At 36.0% G+C, this 21,124-nt stretch overlaps 1 protein-coding gene and 1 non-coding gene across 8 annotated transcripts in view; one reads left to right on the top strand and one right to left on the bottom strand.

Annotated features, from left to right (window-relative positions):
* The window catches only part of NOL4 (nucleolar protein 4), a 302,404-nt gene that overhangs the window by 47,994 nt on the left and 233,286 nt on the right, over positions 1–21,124 (top strand). For 6 of the 7 annotated variants that reach the window (XM_055126525.1, XM_055126530.1, XM_004606053.2 and 3 more), the window contains exon 2: positions 20,891–21,040. In XM_055126525.1, coding sequence (XP_054982500.1) covers positions 20,891–21,040 — 150 coding nt within the window. Of the gene's footprint in view, positions 1–20,890; positions 21,041–21,124 lie in introns of those variants that run through there. The other variant, XM_055126528.1, reaches the window with a different exon arrangement.
* Positions 14,153–14,256, bottom strand: LOC129402902 (U6 spliceosomal RNA). Its single transcript, XR_008628925.1, has one exon. It is a non-coding gene; the product is annotated as a U6 spliceosomal RNA (small nuclear RNA).

Raw genomic sequence — 21,124 nt, 5'->3', positions numbered from 1 at the left:
ACAAACAAAAAAAGCAAAGTAGCATGCAAGATATACACAAGTCAGCTAAACGATACTGTGTTAAGTTTGTTAAAAGTTATTCTGTTAATTGTGTTAATTTGTATAAATCTATTAAACTTCAAGTTTGCTCATTTAAAAATTATGTGCTATATTTCAATATAAGTATTGATTTTTCAAAGGCTTTTTATCATTTCTTCTATTGTTCATTTTCTTGTATTGACATCTAGACTTTCCCCAGTTGGATTTTAACCTACTTTTGCCTTCATTTTAGTACTTGCTGTTTTGTCTCAATGTTATTGGAATTTTGATAGGTATTAAATCTGCATAGTATTTTGACTACTATGGTCACTTTAACAATGTTAATTCTTCAATTTTTTGTGATTTTTTTTTAGTTTTATAATTTTTGGGGGGCTGGAGCGATAGCACAGCGGTAGGGCATTTGCCTTTCATGCAGCCAATCTGTGTTCGATTCCTCTGCTCCTCTCGGAGAGCCCGGCAAGCTACCAAGAGTATCGCACCCACCCGGCAGAGCCTGGCAAGCTACCCATGGCGTATTGGATATGCCAAAAACAGTAACTATAAGTCTCACAATGAGAGACGTTACTGGTGCCCGCCCGAGCAAATCGATGAGCAACGGGATGACAGTGACAGTGACAGTGATTTTTGGGGGGTGTGGCTGGATTTAGATATCCAAGGTTCTCTAGCTCCATTGATCAAGAATATTACTTTCCTTTGCTGTATGGTGCTCCTCTGTTACAGATCAGGTTAATGTATTTATGGAAGGTCTTTCTCTAGGTTCTCTATTCTGTTCCAATGAGCTGTGTGATCCTTTGTCCATATGGTCTAATCAAATTAAAATGACAAGTACTTTAATTATATTTATGCATCATATGAAAAAAACATGTATAAGGGAAATATAAGACAACTACCAAGGCATATTTTGAAGCAAATTGTAGAATGTAGTCATTTTACTCAAAGAAGTCTAAGTCATTTCTTAATGCCTAAAGTTTGACCCAATATCTTGGAAAATAATAGTGATATGCATTTTTCTCATTGAATCTTTACTATTCAAATAATTCCTACCATTGACTACTCTAGGTATTAATTTTTTTAAAAAACAAATGCCACATAATTTCTCCTACTGAACTCATGTTAAAAAAGATAAAATATAACCAAAAAAGTGCTTAATAGTGTTAAATTGAATTTGATCTATATGTCCATCAATTTGAAAATTTGCAAACATTTGTGGCAAGCCATGGAATAATATAGCATCTAGAAATTAACAGGTTGTTTGTGCACAAGAAAACTTAAATGAATTATTAAGTTATTTTACAAAATGGAAAAATATGGAAGAAGTGCAACACAAACAATTATACAAAGACATGCACTATAGTCTCACCTATATAAATGTTTAGAACAGGCAATCATTTTTTATTATTTAAATATCCAGCCATGTTGATAAATTGACTAAGATGAAATATTTGTTTTAGTTGACAGCAATGTATATTCTTGACACATTTGGTTGAAAGTATAGTTACAACCATTAAATCATCAAATCATTTTACATAAATTATAATTCAATGAAATATTAAAAATATGTCACATTTAGGGGCCAGAGAGATAGTACAGTAGATAAGGCACTTGCCTTGCACACCACTGATCTGGGTTGAATATCTGGTAAAACATACAGTCCCCTGAGCATTTTCAGGAGTGATTTTTTTTAAATGTAGGAATACTGCTATTTATTCAGCCATTAATTAAGCTGATTGAATTTGGCATGAACTCCACATTACTCATTTTTATTCAGAATGTTAATTTTATTTTATTATTAATTTTTCTTTAAATCACCATGAGATACAGTTACAGAGCTTTCCTGTTTGAGTTTTCATCATACAATGATTGATCACCCAACCCTCCACCGGTGCATATCTTCCACCACCAAGAAGTCCAGTAAACCCCCATTCCACCCCTTCCTCTGCCTATATGGCAGACTCTCCCCATACTCTCTTTTGTATTGCTTGTTATGAATAGAATAAGATGTCATGCGGCGAGAGTGGCCAAGTGCTCCTGAAACTCCAAAGTTCCAGATAATTGGGGTCTAAAGAAATCTCTGCAGGGAGCTGCTTGGTTCAGGGTTCAGAGATTTTTTGTGTGTGTCTCTGGATCATGGCTGTTAAGGAGCTTAAGTAGCAGTCTGAGGCAGTGTGTGAGCGTCACCTCCAGGGTCCCATGGGATTCGGAATGGGGGCGGGGGGGGGGAGTTGAGGGCTGGGGGGGATGAGAAGAACTGGTCCATCCCTTATCCCTTGAGGTCTGGAGTTTGCTGTCACTGAACTCGCGTACCTGCACTTCTCATTGGGTTCTGGAAGTTGGTGGCTGCAGGGGGTTTTAGGGGTCAGGTGGAGGTTCAATGGGGTCAGGTTTTAGGGGTCAGGTGGGGTGCCCCTGTCTGAGGCACCCCAGTGAAGGGGGCCTGGCTTAAAGTCTGGGGGCATCTCTGCAGTGAGCTGCTCAGTTTGGAGATTCTTTTGTGTTTCTCTGGATCATGACCCTCTTTCCATCTTTTCCAGAGAAATAAACTATTGGCATATGCCCTGCAGGGGTCCCCGCTCACCTGTAGAGCACCGCACCTCACCTGCCCTAACTGTGGTTTTTGATCTCTTTCAAGATTTATGGGTCTCTGAAATAAGGCTAATAAATGAGCTTGTATAGCTGAGCCGGAGATGGTTTGTGGGCATGGCTCCCGCATACCTAACCTTTAGCCCTTTAATTTCTTGGTAAACTTGGCTCCAAGTTGTTGGAGTCTGCCAAAGGCAAAGCGGCAAATTTGGGGCATAAGGAAGTCTGAAGTCACCATCAGGCTGCTGATGAACTCGTCCTACAGCTACAGGTTGACTTGCTGGTGGCACCATACCCCACCAGTAGTGATTTTCGAATGCAGAGCCAGAAGTAATGCCTGGGCATCAATGGAGGTGGCCCAGTAAAACAACAGCAAAAAAAGGGGGGGACACATTTGATGCTAAAAATAGGAATGAATCAAGAAAGGCTCAGCTATGACAAATAAGGGATCAGGAAAAACATCAGGGAGGACAGGACCTTTGAGGTCAGTCGTAAATATGTCCAAATTTTCCATTTGAAGATATTCTAGCAATAAATCAGAGAACAGTTTTTTGCTAATTTATTTATTTTTTAGCTTTGTTTTTGTGCTACACCAGGCTGTGCTCAGGGCTTACTCCTGGCTCTGTGCTAAGGGATCACACCTCACAGGGGGATGGGAACATGTGTGGGCCTGGGGATCGAGCCCATCTGAGTGTGTGCAAGGCAAATGCCCAACCTCTTACTATCTCTCCAGCATTCATTTAGCAACTTATTAATTATAGTTCATTTTTTCTCTGCTTGGTAAAAGTTCAGGACCCTGTGATATAACTCTGAATAAGAAAACCTTTTCCTTCAGAAATTTTATATTCTAACAGAGAAATCATGGCTCATGAATATTATGCAAAATTTTCATAAAAGTTTGAAGAATTCCTAACTAAACTTTGCAGAGATAACAAGAAGTGAGATGGTCCACAGTAAGTAAACTGGAATAAGATTAATATAATTTACATGCTTTACAAAGAGTTTAAATTTTGTCTCACAGACATGATAGTCTAATACAATTTTAAAGATTCTAAGTTGGTATATTTATAGTTTTTTAAGGAAAGATTATTTTGACAATTTGGTTACAGATTGGAATAGGTATAAATTAATAGAAACATAATACAGGGAATGCTGTCACCATATTCTAAGCCAGGGTTTGTGTAAACACGGTATATTTGTCATTTTGTATAGTTGAGCCAGAGTAGCTAATGCTTACCCATAAAAGTAATCTTCTGTACCAAACCAAAACAAGTCTATAATGAAACCTATTTGTAATTCTTGGTTTTAGATCCAAAAACCATTTCCTGGGTGTTAAAGCAGGAGGCTGGTCAAAAAATGGGAAAGAGTAGATTGGAAAGCCAGTAAAGAGATAGAATTATTCATTACTGTATAAGAGAATGTTCAGAATTTTAACATGCAAATTTAGGTACAATATCATTAACCAAAGTAGGAGCAACAACACTGAGCACAGGATGTATTTGGAGACTAGAAATTTTAATGACAACAGTTTCACAAATCTCACTTCATATATTCACTTTCAGTGAAATTCGTAGATTTTCTGATAAATTTATAGGTGAACAATTTTTGTAGCTTCTTTATTTGGTCATATAATAATAATATAATGACATTTATTACATTATTTTGCTTGTGGCCCTATTTAACTAACTCAGTTGACTGATTTCAGGATTGTCCTATAATCAAGTCTCTTGTTGGAAGAAATATGACTTAGGAGATTGACATCTTAACTTTAAAGTCTTTCAAAGATTATTAGTATACTGTGATGGTATATGAGGTATCCAGTAACCTCATTTACTGTGGATTATAGGCCATGTACACCATATAATAATCTATTAATTATTTATAATCAATTTTTTCTGATTATTAGGATCTCTGAAACTTATGTATCATGTTCTGGTAGCTAAGATATAAAAGGACCTTACTAGTGTTTTAGGCAATGACTATACCTGTTACATTACATATTCTTTAGACTTCCAGAGCAGCAATATCGTGTTTCAGGGAGGTGGGGAAAGTTTCCTCTTGTAGGAGCAAACATCTGACAAGTAAAACTCATTTACCAGTGTGTGAGCATATGGCAAATCAGTCTTTCTCCAGGCTTCTTTCTTTTGGCAGCAATTGGCCTCCCAGTAACTTGGACTTTTGTTTGTGCTACAGGAAGAATGAATATTCTACATAAAAATTGTAATTATCTTTTCATTGAAGAAACATAAACTTGGAATTCAGTGCCATTCTCTGAGTAAATCATCAATTTTGGAAAGAAGAAGAATTGGATTTTCTGGTTTTAGTTTTTTTCCTTTTTGTCCAAATGAACTGCTGATACCCAGTTCTAGGTTTAGAATTCTAAGAGATATGTTGTTACTTTCCTTTCCAAAAAATACTCAAATCCTCTAAATGTTAGGTATGACTAGTGCAGATTAAAAGTTTCAAATTTGATTTATAAAGAAAAACTAATATAATTTTGTTTATAAATAAAACCATTATATAGTTTATATATTTTTTAATGAACAAAATGATTATATATGTGTGTGTATACATGTATATATATAATTTTTTTTCTGTAATGGTACTATAGAAGTGCTTTTAGTCTTCTATGGTTTCTTACTTATGAGTTATCTACTTACATTTCTCACAGATGTTTTGTAGTTGTTTGTAGATTAATGAGTGAACCAAAGCTCTGTGGTCAAATGGCAGGATCTTCTCTAAGACTAAAAAGAGTTTAGGGGGGGCTGGAGTGGTAGCACAGCAGATAGGGCGTTTGCCTTGCACGCAGCCAACCTTGGTTCGATTCCCAGCATCTCATATGGTCCCCTGAACACCGCCAGGGGTAATTCCTGAGTGCAAAGCCAGGAGTGACCCCTGTGCATCGCTGGGTGTGACCCAAAGAGCAAAAAAAAAAAAAGAGTTTAGAACTTCAAGTCACCATGAAAATTAACGCAATTCTGCCTAAGTGAGAGAGGCAATTTCGATTTTCACATCTCTTTTGTCTCCATAAGGGAATAACTGCTTTGAGCCCTGAAGCCTGGGCTTGTATTCCAGCACAATTCAGTGACTGGAGAAAGTTACTTATTTTCTGTCCAACTTCCTGTGTGCAAACTGGGAATAATCACACTGTCTGTGCACAAGAATGAAGGACCCCTTTTTAGTGCTTTATCTGGCACTCCAGCTGAATACCTTGCAAGACTACGGTAGCTTTTGTTGCTCACTCCATCAGCTCCATAGTTTCTGCTTTGGTAGTTTCTCTCTTTCCTCTTCCTCTTAAATTCCCTGCTTTTAAGCCTATTTATATATTTCTTCAACTCACCTTTACAGTTATTCACTAATAATGGTTGAAACTTACCTTCACAAATTTTCTCTCAAGCATCTTTTCCCTCTCTTGCCACTGCCTCCCTTGTTTAATCTGTAATTTTACTAACATAGTCATTGTTTTCAAGTATCAATCTAATTTTGAACTTTTGACTGTGAAAATCCTTGAATAGGTTCTCACTGACTGTAAGAGTAATACTTTATCACTGAGTCTGACATAGTGGCCACAATCTGGTCACCCCAGCATTCTGTTCCATTTTCTATAAACTGATTTTCCAACCTTTGTTCTACATTAACATCATTAGGGAGATGGATGAAATAAAGTCATGTCTACATTCAACTATGAACTATTAAATCTTAATCTTTGGGATAAGAGTCTAGACTATTTAATTTTTTTTCTAAGTATAACCTTTATCAGGTCATTTTTATTTTTATTTCAATTCTAATACATAGTCAGGTTTAAAAATCAATAGTTAACTTTCTCATACTTAGTGTAATAGTCACTTTTATACTGTAGCACTGTAGCACTGGCATCCCGTTGTTGATTGATTTGCTTGAGTGGGCACCAGTAACATCTCCATTGTGAGGCTTGTTGTTACTGTTTTTGGCATATTGAATATGCCACGGGTAGCTTGCCAGGCTCTGCCATGCGGGTGGGATACTCTCGGTAGTTTGCCGGGCTCTCTGAGAGGGATGGATGAATCAAACCTGGGTCAGCAGCGTGCAAGGCAAATGCCCTACCTGCTATACTAACCGACCTATTTATACTTTTATACTAAGTATACTTTATACTTTTATAAAAAAAAGTTAGTGATAGGGGCTGGAGAAAGAGCACAATAGGCTGAAAAGTTGGCCTTACCTGAAGCTGACCTAGATGAATCCCTAGCACCATAAATGGTCACCTGAGCCCCACGAGGAGTGATTCCCTACGTGAAGAAGCTTTGAATTTCTGTAACTGTTCCCCACAAATAAACAAACAGAAAACAAACAAACAACCCCTTAGGTTGTAAACTGCATTTCTTTGAGGAAGGGAATCATCTAACTTTTTTGTTTTTTAAATCAAAATGAATTATCATTTTGGTTTAATGAAATATACTAGAAGTCATGTTACTTAATTTAAATTAAATAAATCTGTATCACTGTATCACTGTCATCCCATTGATTATCGATTTGCTTGAGTAGGCCCAGTAGCATCTCCATTCATCCTAGCCCTGAGACTTTAGCAGCCTCTCTTTACTTGTACTTCCCAATGGTGCCGCATTAGAGGCTCTTCAGGGTCAGGGGAATGAGACCCATCTTTGTTACTGTATTTGGCATATGAATATGCCACAGGGAGCTTGCCAGGCTCTTCCCTGTGTGGGCAATAAACTCCTGGTAGCTTGCCAGGTTCTCTAAGAGGGAGAACTAGGTTATCAGCCACATCTCAGCCACGTGCTTCCGGGAGCTTGGTTTTATAGTCTCTGGATGTTGGCCATTGATGGGATTACAGGGTGCCAGGGGCAGTTTCTGGGTGTGACTGCCTAGCTACTGGAAAATGGAGAATCTGGGTGGAAGAGGCCCAGTCCCGATCTGAGCAGCCTTGAAGAGCTCGGCCCCTGGTCTCGCACACCTGGGTTCCTCTGCTGTATCCTTCATGTGTGAGGCTCCTCTGAATGTGTGGAGAGTGGCCTTGGGCATGACTTGGGGAAGACCTCTGGAGCCTAGCCACAGCCATACTCAAGGCCCTGCTCCACACGTTTGGATGAGCCTCATGCATGAAGGAACCGGCAGAGGAACCCAGGTATGTGGGACCTGGGGCTGTGACCTCCAAGCCTGATCGGGTCTGGACTGGGCCTCTTCCACCCATATTCTCCATTTTCCAGTAGCTAGGCGGTCACACCCAGGGACTGTCCCCGGCGCCATGTAATCCCACCAATGGCCAACATCCAGAGACTATAACACCAAGCTCCCGGAAACATCTTATAGCCTAGTTCTCCTTCTGGGAGAACTTGGCAAGCTACCAAGAGTTTCCTGCTCACATGGGAGAGCCTTGCAAACTCCCCATGGCGTATTCATATGCCAGAACCAGTAACAATGCTGGGTCTCATTCCCCTGACCCTGAAAGAGCCTCTAATGCGGCACCATTGGAAAGGATGAGTAAAGAGAAGCTTCTAAAATCTCAAGGCTAGGATGAATGAAGACGTTACTGAGACCGTTCGAGAAATTTGATGATCAATGGGATGATATAATAAATATTTATTATATATAATAAAATTATGTCAAATACTGGGGCGAAGTGATAATATAGTAGGTAGGGGGCTTGCCTTGCACATGGCTGACTCAGGTTCAACATCTGGTACCACATATGGCTCCCAAATACTACTACAAGTGACCTGAGTGCAGAGTCAGCAGTAAGCCCTGAACACTGCTAGGTATGGCCCAAAAAAGGGAAAAAAGTATGCCAAATATTGATAAAAGATAAGTGATACTTTTTTTTGACTGAAAGGCAAGCACATGCACTTCCTATAAAGTGTGTAATAATGCCCCAAAGTTTGCATTATCATTGACCTATGGCCAGATGTATCAAGGTGTTTGGGAAGTCCCATGCAAGGAAAAGGGATGGGTGAAGCTGAAAGCAGCTTGGCCACGTTTCTCTTAAATACAGAGAATATGCACACAGGCTCCTAATACTCCCCCTGTCAGGTTAGAAAGTTTCCCCATACTTGTCTGCATCATGCTAAGCTATGCTGATAGAAACAGAACATTCTAACTCAGAATCCAGCATCCTTCTACCAGATTGTACTATTCTCTTCCGTTATTAGACTCCGTGGCTCTGTGATGCATTTGTATCCTGGGGACAATCAGCACCCTCCAAGCAATCCCCTGATAAGTTTTTATTAGGAAATTGTTTGAAACCAAATGGTAAATCATAAAATTAAATAAATAAATTAATTCCAATAAATTAAATAAATCAGTCCAGTTATTTAATGAAATAAACTAGAAATATACTAGAAGTCATTTCTTATCACGTGCCAATACCTGCATTTCTGGTACTTCCCTATGCTGGATCTTGTACCTCCCGATTTGGGGCTTCGTGATTACAACTCTCATAATGAATTGTATTTCAAGCCTCCTTGGTGTCCTCAAGTAACTATGGTGAACCATGTTCTTGATACCTTTCAGTTTTCACAAACTGACTCCTCTGCTTCTATTTCCCATTGCTGTGTCTGAAAGTGGAACAAATAACCTGTCAATACTTTTAAGCACCTAAACATACTAGCAAAATATATATTTAGTCGTTTGTAAGTGGTCTTTGTAAAGTCTTCAGCTTAGGACTGTTGAAAATGAATATTTGGAATGTATCTCTTAGTTTTTCTTTACTGTTTTGTTTTGTGTGGTGCCTAAGAATTGATAGTCCTTGATACATTTTATTTCTAAATATTTTAGTAAAATTTTATTAACTAGTTGATGATGATGTTTTTCCAGTCAGGGTATATTTCTGATAGTAGTTGAAGAACAAAAATTGATAATTATTATCATTCATTGATTTCTAGACATTAAATATAAGTTGGTTAAAATTTGAATTCTCTATTGTAATTAAAATAAAATATTTCAGCGGATGGTATATTTGATTTCTCAAAATTTAGCCCCTCAAATAACAGTTTTTAAAGTGATGAATTTTTTGGTCGCTATTGTCTTTTATTCTCAGTTGTATGTTTGAGTGACAGCTAGTGGCAGTGTCTATCCATGCCGTGCCATATTATCTCCCTAGGAGAGAAAGTCTTGGGTGAAGATTGATAGCCAGAAAAGATTGTAGGAGAGAGAGATACTCCATAATGATTGTTTCCTCTCATCTGTTCTTCCTTATATGGCTTCATATCACAATTAAAAATGAATAATTTCAAAAGAAATTGAATTTAAAATGCAACTATGTAAAAATCAATACAAAATAGATCTTGTAGGACAAAAAATAGACATGAAGAATTTCATATCACTATTTTACATATATTTTTATTTCATTGCAATATTAGTTTCTCAGTTTGATATCTCATTTCTATATTTTATATGATTGACTTAAATTATATATATAGCATCTGTTCAATTGGAAATTAGTCCACTAGCAGAAAGTTAAGTAAGAGTGAGTAACACTGAGCTTACATATTATTTTCTTTTAATATAATTTCAGTGTTTTAATATAATAATCACATTTAAGAAGTCAGTCAGTTTTGAACATAAACTTGCCACTGTGACCTAAATTTTTGTTTTATAACTTTGTGATATTGTATTTAATATAAGGGATTTTTTCCAGTCATAGCTATATTTTAAACAGCATGTTTAATCAATTAATCAGATCTTATTTTCTGAAGTGTTTTGTGACAGTAGTTCACCAAGGAACTAGGGCATAAACCATTCACTTAATTCATTAAACACATACTCATTTGACATAGAACAATGATATACTGGAACTAGCTAAAAGAGAAGGTTCACATATGTTAAGAAATCCAATCATTTGTAAAAATACTTTTTTTAAGGTTAAATATATAGATTTAATAAATATTTAAAATATGTCACTGCTTAATTGAGTACAATGTGCTCTTACTACAATGTACTATATATATCTATATATATCTATATATCAGGCTTTTTAAGGTCTATAATATCAGTACAGTGAAAATACTCTATCCAACTCAACTCCAGGTTCAGTCGTTTTACAAATGTAGCTTGAAAATTGCTGTAGTATATCACAAAGTCAGCACACATACAAGGGCTGGATTTATTGTTTTGTTTTTATTGTTGAAGTAAGTTATATATTTAATAAATTTGAACAAAATGATATATGTAATGAATTTTGCACAAAATATAGTTAAACAATAAGTTATATATTAAACTAAATTCCCTATAAATTCTATTGGGTAAGAAATTTCCAAACATCATTTGACACATTTTACTTAAATATAAACCTTAGCTTGGCTAGATAAACAAAAGTGTAACTAAAATCAAGGATGGCATTCTGGGATCTGGAGTGATAGCACAGCGGGTAGGGTGCCTTGCATGCAGCAGACCTGGGTTTGATTCCCAACATCCCATATGGTCCCCCGAGCACTGCCAAGAGTAATTCATGAGTGAGTGAGTCAGGAGTAATCCCTCTGTGCATCACCGGGTATGACCCAAAAAGGAAAAAAAAATAGTATTTCATGAAAAATCATTGCTCTATATGAAACTTGCAATAAAATAATTACATAAATTGCATGCTGTAATTCTTTATAGAATTACATTTTATAACTTTTATATTTATCTATTTTTAAAGAGACAGTTAAACATCAACCAAGACATCACCATAAGTCTTCGTGATTGCTCCACTTCAATTTCTGCTTTCTATCCTTCAATTTCTGATGAGTTTGAAATGTTTGTTATGTGAAATCCTCTTGTTTTCTTCTATCTCTAAACACCCACATCCAAAACTATTGGAGACCTCCAAATTTTAGCTGTTTTACTGATATAAAATGCATGCTTTACATAATTCACTCATTTATGGTTTGTGTTCACTGTCATTAGTATATTTGCAGAAGACAAAGCTATCACAGTAATCTGACTTTAGAATATCTTATCCCTTTTAAAGACAATTTGTTGCATTAAATTGTCTTTCATTATTCCCTCTTTTCCAATCTAAGCAACCACTATTCTATTAAAAGTTTTAAAAATGTTAAATTTAATTTCTCTTATTAAGCACCATGATTTACAAAGTTATTCAATAGTTCAGTTTTGGATAATACACAGATAATATTTTAGATAATAGCACCAATTGCACCACCAGTATCAACTTCCATCCACCAATGTTCCCAAGCTCTCTCCCATATTCCCCCTCTCCCTCCCCCAAGCCTGCCCTCTTGACAGACCAAATTTGTTTGTTAAAGTTCGGGTCTCTTGATTTCAGTGCTGTTGTCTCTATGGTTTGGATATTTGGCTTTATCATTCCTTAACAGATCCTTTGTATCTTATTCTTCTGACCTGGGCCCCATTGTTTCTCATCTGTGTCTTTCCCCCCACCCCTCGCTGTTTTCTTTTCTTCTCCATATACTCTAGGGCCAAGACTGATTTGGGCACTCCTCCTTTAAACATTGCATTTTTCTTATCTAGTTTATCCTTTTAACTTCAATTAACATGTTGTCCTTTAGTTCCATTCATGTTGCAGCGAATTCCATGATTTCATCATTCCTTACAGCTGCGTAGTATTCTACTGTGTATATATACCATATCTTTATGTTCCACTTTACTTATCATTGAACATCTAGGTTGATTCCAAATCTTGGCTACTGTACTGAGTGCTGCAATGAATGTGTGCCTACATTCTTTTGAATAGATGTTTTCTGTCCCAGGGATAGATACCCACAAGTGGAATTGCTGGGTCATATGGGAGCTCAAATCTAAGTTTACTGAGTATCCTCAGTTTCCACAGGGATTAGATCAGACAACATTCCCACCAGTAGTAGGTGAGGGTTACTTTTTCACCATCTCCTCACTGACAAAGATTGTTCCCAGCATTTTTGATGTGTGCTATTGTCACTAGTCTAAGATGATATTTCATTGTCATTTTGATTTGGGTTTCCCTGATAATGAGTTATTGTGAGCAATTTTTCTTATACTTGTTGGCCATTGGTTGGTCTTCCCTAGAGAAGTGTCTATTCATTTCCTCTCCCCATTTTTTGGTGGGACTCTTATTAGATTTTTGTTGTTGTTGTTGATCTTTGTGAGTACTTTATAGATCCTAGTATCAATCCTTTATCTGATGCATTGACTGTGAATATTTTCTCTCCCCTCAACTGTCATTTAGTTTTAGCCAGTGTTTCTTTTGACATACAGAAACTTTTAAGTTTTATGTAGTCCCATTTGTTTAGTTTAGTTTGATTCTGTAGCCTTTGTCAGTGGCATTATATTGTTGGAGCCCTTTACAGAGAAAGCTTTTGATAAGATCCAATACCTATTCATGATTAAAAAAAAAAACCTCAACAAAGTAAGTGTAGACTGAAACTCCCTCAAGTTAGTAAGAACTATCTATGAAAACCCATGGCCAATATTTTTATTGTTGTTGTTTTGGGGGGATACCCAGTGGTGTTCAGGGCTTACTTCCGACTCTGTACTCAGGGATTTCTCCCGGTGGTGGGCACCATAGGGGATGCCATGGGACTTGCAAGAATTTTACATTGTTAGCTTCTGTGTTTAGAACAGTGATACATTTTTTTCATATATTGTGTAAGGTAGAAATTTGATTTTATTCTTCTTACTAGAAATATTCAAGGGTGCTGGGGAACACTGGTTGCTTCTCAGCCCAGCTGTGCAGATGGGATGTGTTGGTGATCCCGACTGCTCTTGAGATGCTGCTTCCCCTAGAGAAGCTGGGGGCCACCAGCTGGGGGAACCAGCTGGGGCCAGGGGTCAAAGTCTGTCCCCACATATACAGCTTCTCACTAGCCCCTGATTTCATTGATTTGCTCCTGGGAATCCAGTTGTTTTAGTGCCATTGCTGAAAAACTACATTAACCCCAATGTACTCTCTTTACACTTCTGTTAAAAGTGAATTGAAAATAACTGTAAGAATTTATCTGTGAAATCACAATCTTACTCCTTTGATCTAACGTATCTATGTTGACGCCAGTCTCATGATGAATATCTGTATGGTTTTCATTAGATGAGAATATGTTTTGATATCAAGATGTAGAAGAACTCCATGTTGTTTTTTTTAAATTTATTTTTTATTTAACTACTTTTGTTCAGGTCACATCTTTAGTTTCATCTTCTAAAAACTTTAAAGCATTGTGGTTGTGAATACTGTTACTAATAGGGTTCATGAATAAAGTATTCCCCTGCCCACCCTCCACTAACCTTCCCTGCACCATTGTCGGAGGACCCCACTCTACCATCCTATTATCCCCTCATCCCTACCTACTCAAGAAGAGTTTGCAGTTTCTGTTGCCCTGGGAAATTAGAAATATTCCTACTTTGTTTCATTATGTCTTTTATGCTTTTGATGTTCAGACTTACTCAACTTCAACACTAGACCTACACCTACTCCCTCCTACTTGATCTTCTCAGTTCTACAATCAGGGTTTGTCATCATTTAATATGGTATTTTAACTCTTTGTGTGTGTTTGTTTCTCTGCATATCACAGATGAGTGAAATCTTCTGATATCTATTCTTTCTCCTTGGACTACAAAAAATATGAAAGGCTTCACAGATTTTTGTGTAATCCTTGTGCAGGGTCTTATTCCAATCTTCTCCCTGTCCTTCCAATTTGAGTGTATATATTGTGAAGTGATGGCACGAAATGTTTTCTATTAAGAAATTATTTGACCTATTCTCAGTATCTTGTATTTACCTATGAAATTGAAGTTGTCAATGATAGGAAATAAAACACTAGTTAGTATTTTAATAGAGATTATATTGCATCTATAAACTGCATTTTAAATAATACCACTTTTGCAATATTAAGCTTTTTGATCCATGAATATAAAATGTCTCTGCATTTTCTTGGGTCATTTAGAACTTTGATAATAATGTTTGGAGTTTTTCAGTGTATAAATCTTGCACTTTATTATTAAATTTATATATAAATCTGTATCTAAGTTTGTATTTTGTTGGTGCCATTGTAAATGAAATTTGTTTTCCCTTTTTTAATGATTTCTAGTGAACAGAAATATAATTGAATTTTGTATATTGAATTTGAATCTTAACTTTGTGGAATCAATTATTAGTTTTAACAGGTACCGTGTGTCCATTACAATATCTGCATGGAAGATTATGTTAACTGTGAGCAGGGATAGTTTTGCTTCCTTATTTTATTTTTAATCTAGATGACCTTTCTTTTTTCTGTCTGACTTTCCTAACTCAAACTTACAATACACTGTGAATGAGAAATGATTAGAATTAGAGATTCCCAAATGAGGATCTATGACCCTCTTTTTAGGAAAAAAAAATGAAAACCCACTCAGTATCCTGCAGGGAACCTGCATTCTTTAAGTGAACAAACAGAAAAAGAGCGCTCTCTCTCCTCGCATCTGAGGCTGCACAGGGGCTTCCCTAAATCTCCTCATTTTAGGAAAACTGCAGAGTCTTCTTCTTTCACACTTATTCTTGAATTTTCAGAGATGTTCTATATGTTATTGAATGAATTCTTTTATTTTCAAACTTACTAAGAGTTTCTGTCAGAGAAGAATGGACAGTTAATGTTGAATTTTTTTTTCTTTGCACGAAGTAACAGTATAGTATTGTGCATTATTCAATTGAAGTATTATATGACATTAATTCACTTTCTTGTGTTAAATCAACTTTGCCTGGCCTACCTGGGATTAACCTAATTGATTATAGTATATAATTTGTGCACAGTGTTTATTTGATTTTCTAGTAATTTCTTGACATTTTAATTTCTTGTTCATAAAAAATAGCGGTGTTATATTTTTGGCATCTGAATAAGGGGACTTTATGAAATGATTTGAGAAGTATATTGTCATCTATTTGTCTAGAATAATTTGAAATAAATTTACCTTAACATGTTGAATGTTCAGTTCAAGGACATTCTGGGCCTGGAATTTTCTTTGTGAATTTCTTAGTTACATTTATTTCTTTATATAGTTTCTTGATTTGTTCACATAAATTTTAATAGAATAGTCTATACTATTTTTGAAAGTCAAAGTACCACAATAGCACTGTAGCTCTGTTGTCCCATTGTTCATCGATTTGCTCAAGTGGGCACCAGTAACGTCTCCATTGTGAGACTTGTTACTGTTTTTGGCATATCGAATATGCCACGGGTAGCTTGCCAGGCTCTGCTGCGAGGGCGGGATACTCTCGGTAGTTTGCCAGGATCTCCGAGACAGACGGAGGAACCCGTCATAGAGAGTTTTATTTTTTATTTAATTTGTTTTGTCTTTTAATTATGATTATTAAAGCTAGAATTTATCATTAAAACCTTTCAAAGAATTGCCTTTACTTTAGTAGATGGTTTTGCTTTTCTTCTGCTCTCCACTATTGCATTTATTTTCCTTTTAAGAAAATTCATTCTATTTGATATAAAAACTGCTTTTCTAGTAAATTAAATGAAAAGATAGGTATTTTTTTAAAAGTCTGTTAAAATCATAATCCTTCTAAGTTCCAGTTTCACAACTTTTCTGTTGATGCTTCTGACCTATGATTTCTAACAGTATGCTGTTTAATTTCTTCATCTTTGTAAATTTCTAAATTTCTATACTTTTATTTATAATTTAGCTCAATTTCTATGAAAAATGATATGAAATTGTTTTCAGTCTCAATTATTGACTCTAATTTTATGTCCTTTGAAAGAAATTTCTGTTTGTTGGTGGAGGGTTTACTGCATGCCTATTTGTTTTTTTATGAGCATTAAGTTTTAAATGTCCTTATTTACCTTCTGTCTGCTGTTCAGTTTTTGAAATGGGATTTGACATCTTTATTATTGTATTGGCTAATTTTCTTTTTAATTCTGTGAGTTTTGCAACACTGATTTTTGTGGTGTATGTGTAGAACTTCGAGTTCTGTAATTTGATGCATAAATGTTCATTTTGGGGGGACTGGAGGAATAATATACAAAGTAAGGTTGCACGCAGAGGATACGGGCTTGACCTGAAGTACCCTGTCTGATCTCCTGAGTACTGTCAGGGGGTACACCTGAGCACAGGGTCAGGAATAGTCCCTGAGTACTGCTGGTTATTGCCTTCAATCTAAAATAAAAAGCATACAGGGGCTGGAGGATAGCACAGCGGGTAGGGTGTTTGCCTTGCACACGGCCGACCCGGGTTCGAATCCCAGCATCCCATATGGTCCCCTGAGCACCGCCAGGGGTAATTCCTGAGTGCAGAGCCAGGAGTAACCCCTGTGCATCGCCGGGTGTGACCCAAAAAGTAAAAAAAATAGAAAAATAATAAAATAAAAAGCATACAAGTAAAAAAAAATTAATTTCATTATTTTTCTTTATTGCTTAGGGATTTGGATTATACCTGGCCATATTAAGGGACCACTCCTAGTTGTATGCTCAGGACTCTCTTTGTGCTTAGGGCCCTGGGTTTCAAACCAGTCTTGGCCACAGGAAAGGCAATGTTGGGATATTACCAAAACCACTGCAGGGTCACTTGAAGTGATGCAAAGTAATCATAAATATCATGTATTTCTGGTAAACTGACCCTTTCCTATTATAAAATTTTATTTAGGAACTTTAAAAATGTTGAAAGTCCATGTTCTCTATTACTAATATACATACTATACCTTATTTAACTTTTTTCCTTAACCATTAGCTGTATCTTTTTAATTTTAATCATTACATTCTTGAATACATATATTTCTTCTAGATAACATATAAAGGATCACTGTATCACTGTCATCCTGTTGCTCATCAATTTGCTCGAGCGGGCACCAGTAACGTCTCCATTGTGAGGCTTGTTGTTACTGTTTTTGGCACATCGAATATATATAAAGTGTGCAAGATACTCTCAGTAACTTGCTGGGCTCTCCAAGAAGGGCAGAGGAATCAAACCCGGGTCAGCGGCATGCAAGACAAATGCCCTACCCGCTGTGCTATTGCTCCAGCCATAAAGGATGTTTTTAATAATCAATGAAATGATCACTACCTCTATATTTATTAGTCTACTAATATGCTTCTTTTAAAATTTCGTGGAGCCACACCCTGTTCTACAAAGCACTTACTCTTGCTCTGCACTCAGGGATCACAACCGTCACTACATGGGGGCTGATTTAGGATGCCAGTGATCTCATCCAGGCCTGCTGCTTGTAAGACAAGCGCCCTACCCATTATACTATTACTCCAACTCCTGTTTCTTTTACATTTTTAATTTATTTCTGGTTTTCAACCACTTTTGGCTGTGCTCAGGCTCTGACTCTGTGCCCAGGGCTTTCGCTTGTCGGTGCTTAGGGGATCATTCATGTGTGGTGGCCACCATCAAACCTTCTTGATTCGGTGTATGTTTAATGCTCTAACTGCTCTTCAATTTCATTATTGCATTATTATTGGATGTATATTTGCTATTTTGCTTTATAATTTGTTTATTTCCTGTCATAGCCCCCTTTGTTAGTTGGTAAATCTATATAAAGTCTTTTAAAGCTGTTATGTATATAATTGTGTGAATGTAATCCAGCTTCTTTCATTTGCACAGGACAATCTAGTTTTCCCAACACAATTTAAGGAAGACACTTTATTTCGCTATGTTATGATCTTTTGTTCTATACCATAAACTTATTTTGTGTATGTGTGATAATTTAATTCTGGTTTCCATTCTATTTCTTTCATATTTTGATTTAATATATTTTGTCATGCTGTTTGGTTACTAAAGATTTGAATATTGCTTGAAATTAAAGAGCATGATTTCTTTGATTTCTTAATTCTTTTAGATAAGGTTGTTTTGGCTTTTTAGGGGCTTTTTTTTAGTTCTCTAAAAAACTTGTAACACATCTCCTAATCTCTTTTATAATATCACTGTGATTTTAATAGAAATTGTCTGAATCTATATAATGCTTTGAGTAGGATGATCATTTAACAATGTTTATTCTTCCAATCCATGAGTGAGAAATATCTTTCCATCTGGGTTTTTCCTATTTCAACATTGTTTTATAGTTTTCATTGTATACAATTATTTTAGTCTTTGTTAAATTCTAAATATTTAATGCCTTAATTCTGTGTATTCTTTGGCACTGATTTCTAATAGAATTATTTTCACTTCATTCTCTTCTATATTGCTTGCATATAGAAGTGCAACAACTTTTTGCATATAGGAGTGCAACAACTTTTTGTACACACAATTTTGTAACCTCACTTTACTATATTTATTTATTGTGTCCAAGAGTTTTATAATAGCATGCCTAGCATTTCTACATATTATAATGTACTTTGCAAATAGTCATAATTGAATTTCTTTTTCCCAATTGGATGCACTTAATTTTTCTTCTATCCCTATTTTGCTGAGGGATATTTGACCCCTAAATCAGAGGACAGCCCAAAAATGAAAATAAGAATGATATTCCTAATATTCATATGCAAGAATCCTCAAGAAAATTTTGGCAAATTGAATCCAATAATATATTGAACAAGAGAGAGACAACTACTGATGGTCTGTCATGTGGAACATAAACAAAACAAAAAAGCCAAAAGTACAACAGAACACAGAAAGCTCTCTTGGACTCTGAAAAATAATGTGGTATTTGGGGAGAAGGGGGGACTTGAGAGAAGCGAGGATTGGATAGTTTGAATGGCACTGCATCCTGGTGCGGATGCAGGATGCCAAGGTGTGTGAATCTGTACTCCTAAATGATGTTTATGAAGCATCATAAACAAATGGTAAACCAATCCATTTTGTTCAAAAATATAAAACACCATATAACTTGCTTGCACAGATTGCACTGTGCACAGTTGTTTGGACTACTGCTCAGAGGGGTTTTTGTCATTTGTCTCATTTATTGCATAATTCTTTTCTTTTTTATTTTATTTTTGTCATGGCCATGCCTGGCTATGCTCAGGACTTACTCCTTGCTCTGTGCTCAGAGATCACTCCTGGCAAAGCACAAGGGACCAGATATGTTGCCAGGTATTGAACACAGGTTGGGCATATGCCAGGCAAGGGTCTTAGCCACTGTTCTATTTCTCAGCTCTGTGTAGTGATTTTATTCAAATAAATTTTCCTGTTGTACTTCATATACTCACATTAATGACTCAGGATTTTTCAGTTATGCTTCAGAGTCCAAGTTAAAACTGTGTGTGTGTGTGTGTGTACTTGTGTGCAAACAAGCCAGAAACTTTCATGTTGCTAACATGTAAGGTTATCTTTCCTTACTCCAATTCTTAATCTCCCATCCACGGGAATTTTGACTCACTGCTTTTCACTATCTGGCTTATGCCTTTCTTTATTTCTATCCACTTCAAATAATTTTTCTAAAAAAATTACTTATGCAAGAAGTGATATCTCTGTTCTTTGAACTTATACAATACTTTGCTTTGATTTTGAAAATTATGTATATCAAAATGACCAAATCCTTCATTTTTTTTAGTGTTCACTGTATGTTAAACGTTGAAAGGCTGGAGCCATAGTACAGCAGGTACTGTGTTTGCCTTGCATGCGGCTGACCTGGGCTCAATCCCCAGCATCCGATATGGTCCCCAGAGCATCGCCAGGAGTGATTCCTGAGTGCAGAATCAGGAGTAATCCCTGAGCATCTCCAGGTGTGACCCAAAGTAAAAAAAAAAGCTAAGGAGCTAAACATTGAGTTTTAAACATCCATATGCCATACGTTAATTGATTGAATTTTCACATAAATTCTGTAAACTCATTTTTTATGTTGTATTGGGAAAAGAGAGATTTGAGAAAATAGAAACCTAGGGAGGTTTGGGTGATTTACACACAATGCAAACTTTTTTTATGGAGATTCCAGAGTCTGCACCTAATCCATAGAACTCACATACTTAAGCTGCAACCCTGAATGTCCCTACTAACACTGGGTCTTTTACTAATATCTAAAGTATTTTAGAAGTATTTTCTTTCCTATAAAAATTTTAAGAGATAGATATCCATTTTATTCCCCGTAAATAACATCTTACATTACTTAGAAACTCAAGAAAAGTGAGTGGATAAGTTAATCAGAATGAAATGACTGCTATGAAACATTTTTAGACCTAAACATATTTCAAAATAATTAGAAAAGTTGATGTGTAAATTTTAGAAGAATTTAGAAAAAATATGCTGATAGATCAGCTATAAAAATAGCTGATTTTTTTCATATTTCTTAAAGTTGAGTCTTATGAAAAATAATTGTTCATTCACAGTTTTTGGCCCCATCTATCAAAATATTCTTATTTAATAAACTTTATGTGTTAACTGTATGTGTTAAATGCACATTTCTTTATTGATTTTTTGTTTTTGTTTTTGCTTTTATTTCCAGGATGGCGTAGGGGTAGATGAGAAACTGTCTTTACGTCGGGTAGCTGTGGTTGAAGATTTCTTTGACATTATCTATTCTATGCATGTGGAAACAGGGCCAAATGGAGAACAAATTCGGAAACATGCTGGACAAAAGAGAACTTACAAAGCAGTAAGTTAAAATATATTTTAAAAAATAGAGGAAAATAAAATCAACCTTTTGAATTTTGTATTATATATGTTTTTAAAATAGATT

The sequence above is a fragment of the Sorex araneus genome, chromosome 2 (genome assembly GCF_027595985.1).
Source record: "Sorex araneus isolate mSorAra2 chromosome 2, mSorAra2.pri, whole genome shotgun sequence".
Taxonomy (NCBI): domain Eukaryota; kingdom Metazoa; phylum Chordata; class Mammalia; order Eulipotyphla; family Soricidae; genus Sorex; species Sorex araneus.
This window is presented reverse-complemented; position numbering and strand designations above follow the sequence as displayed.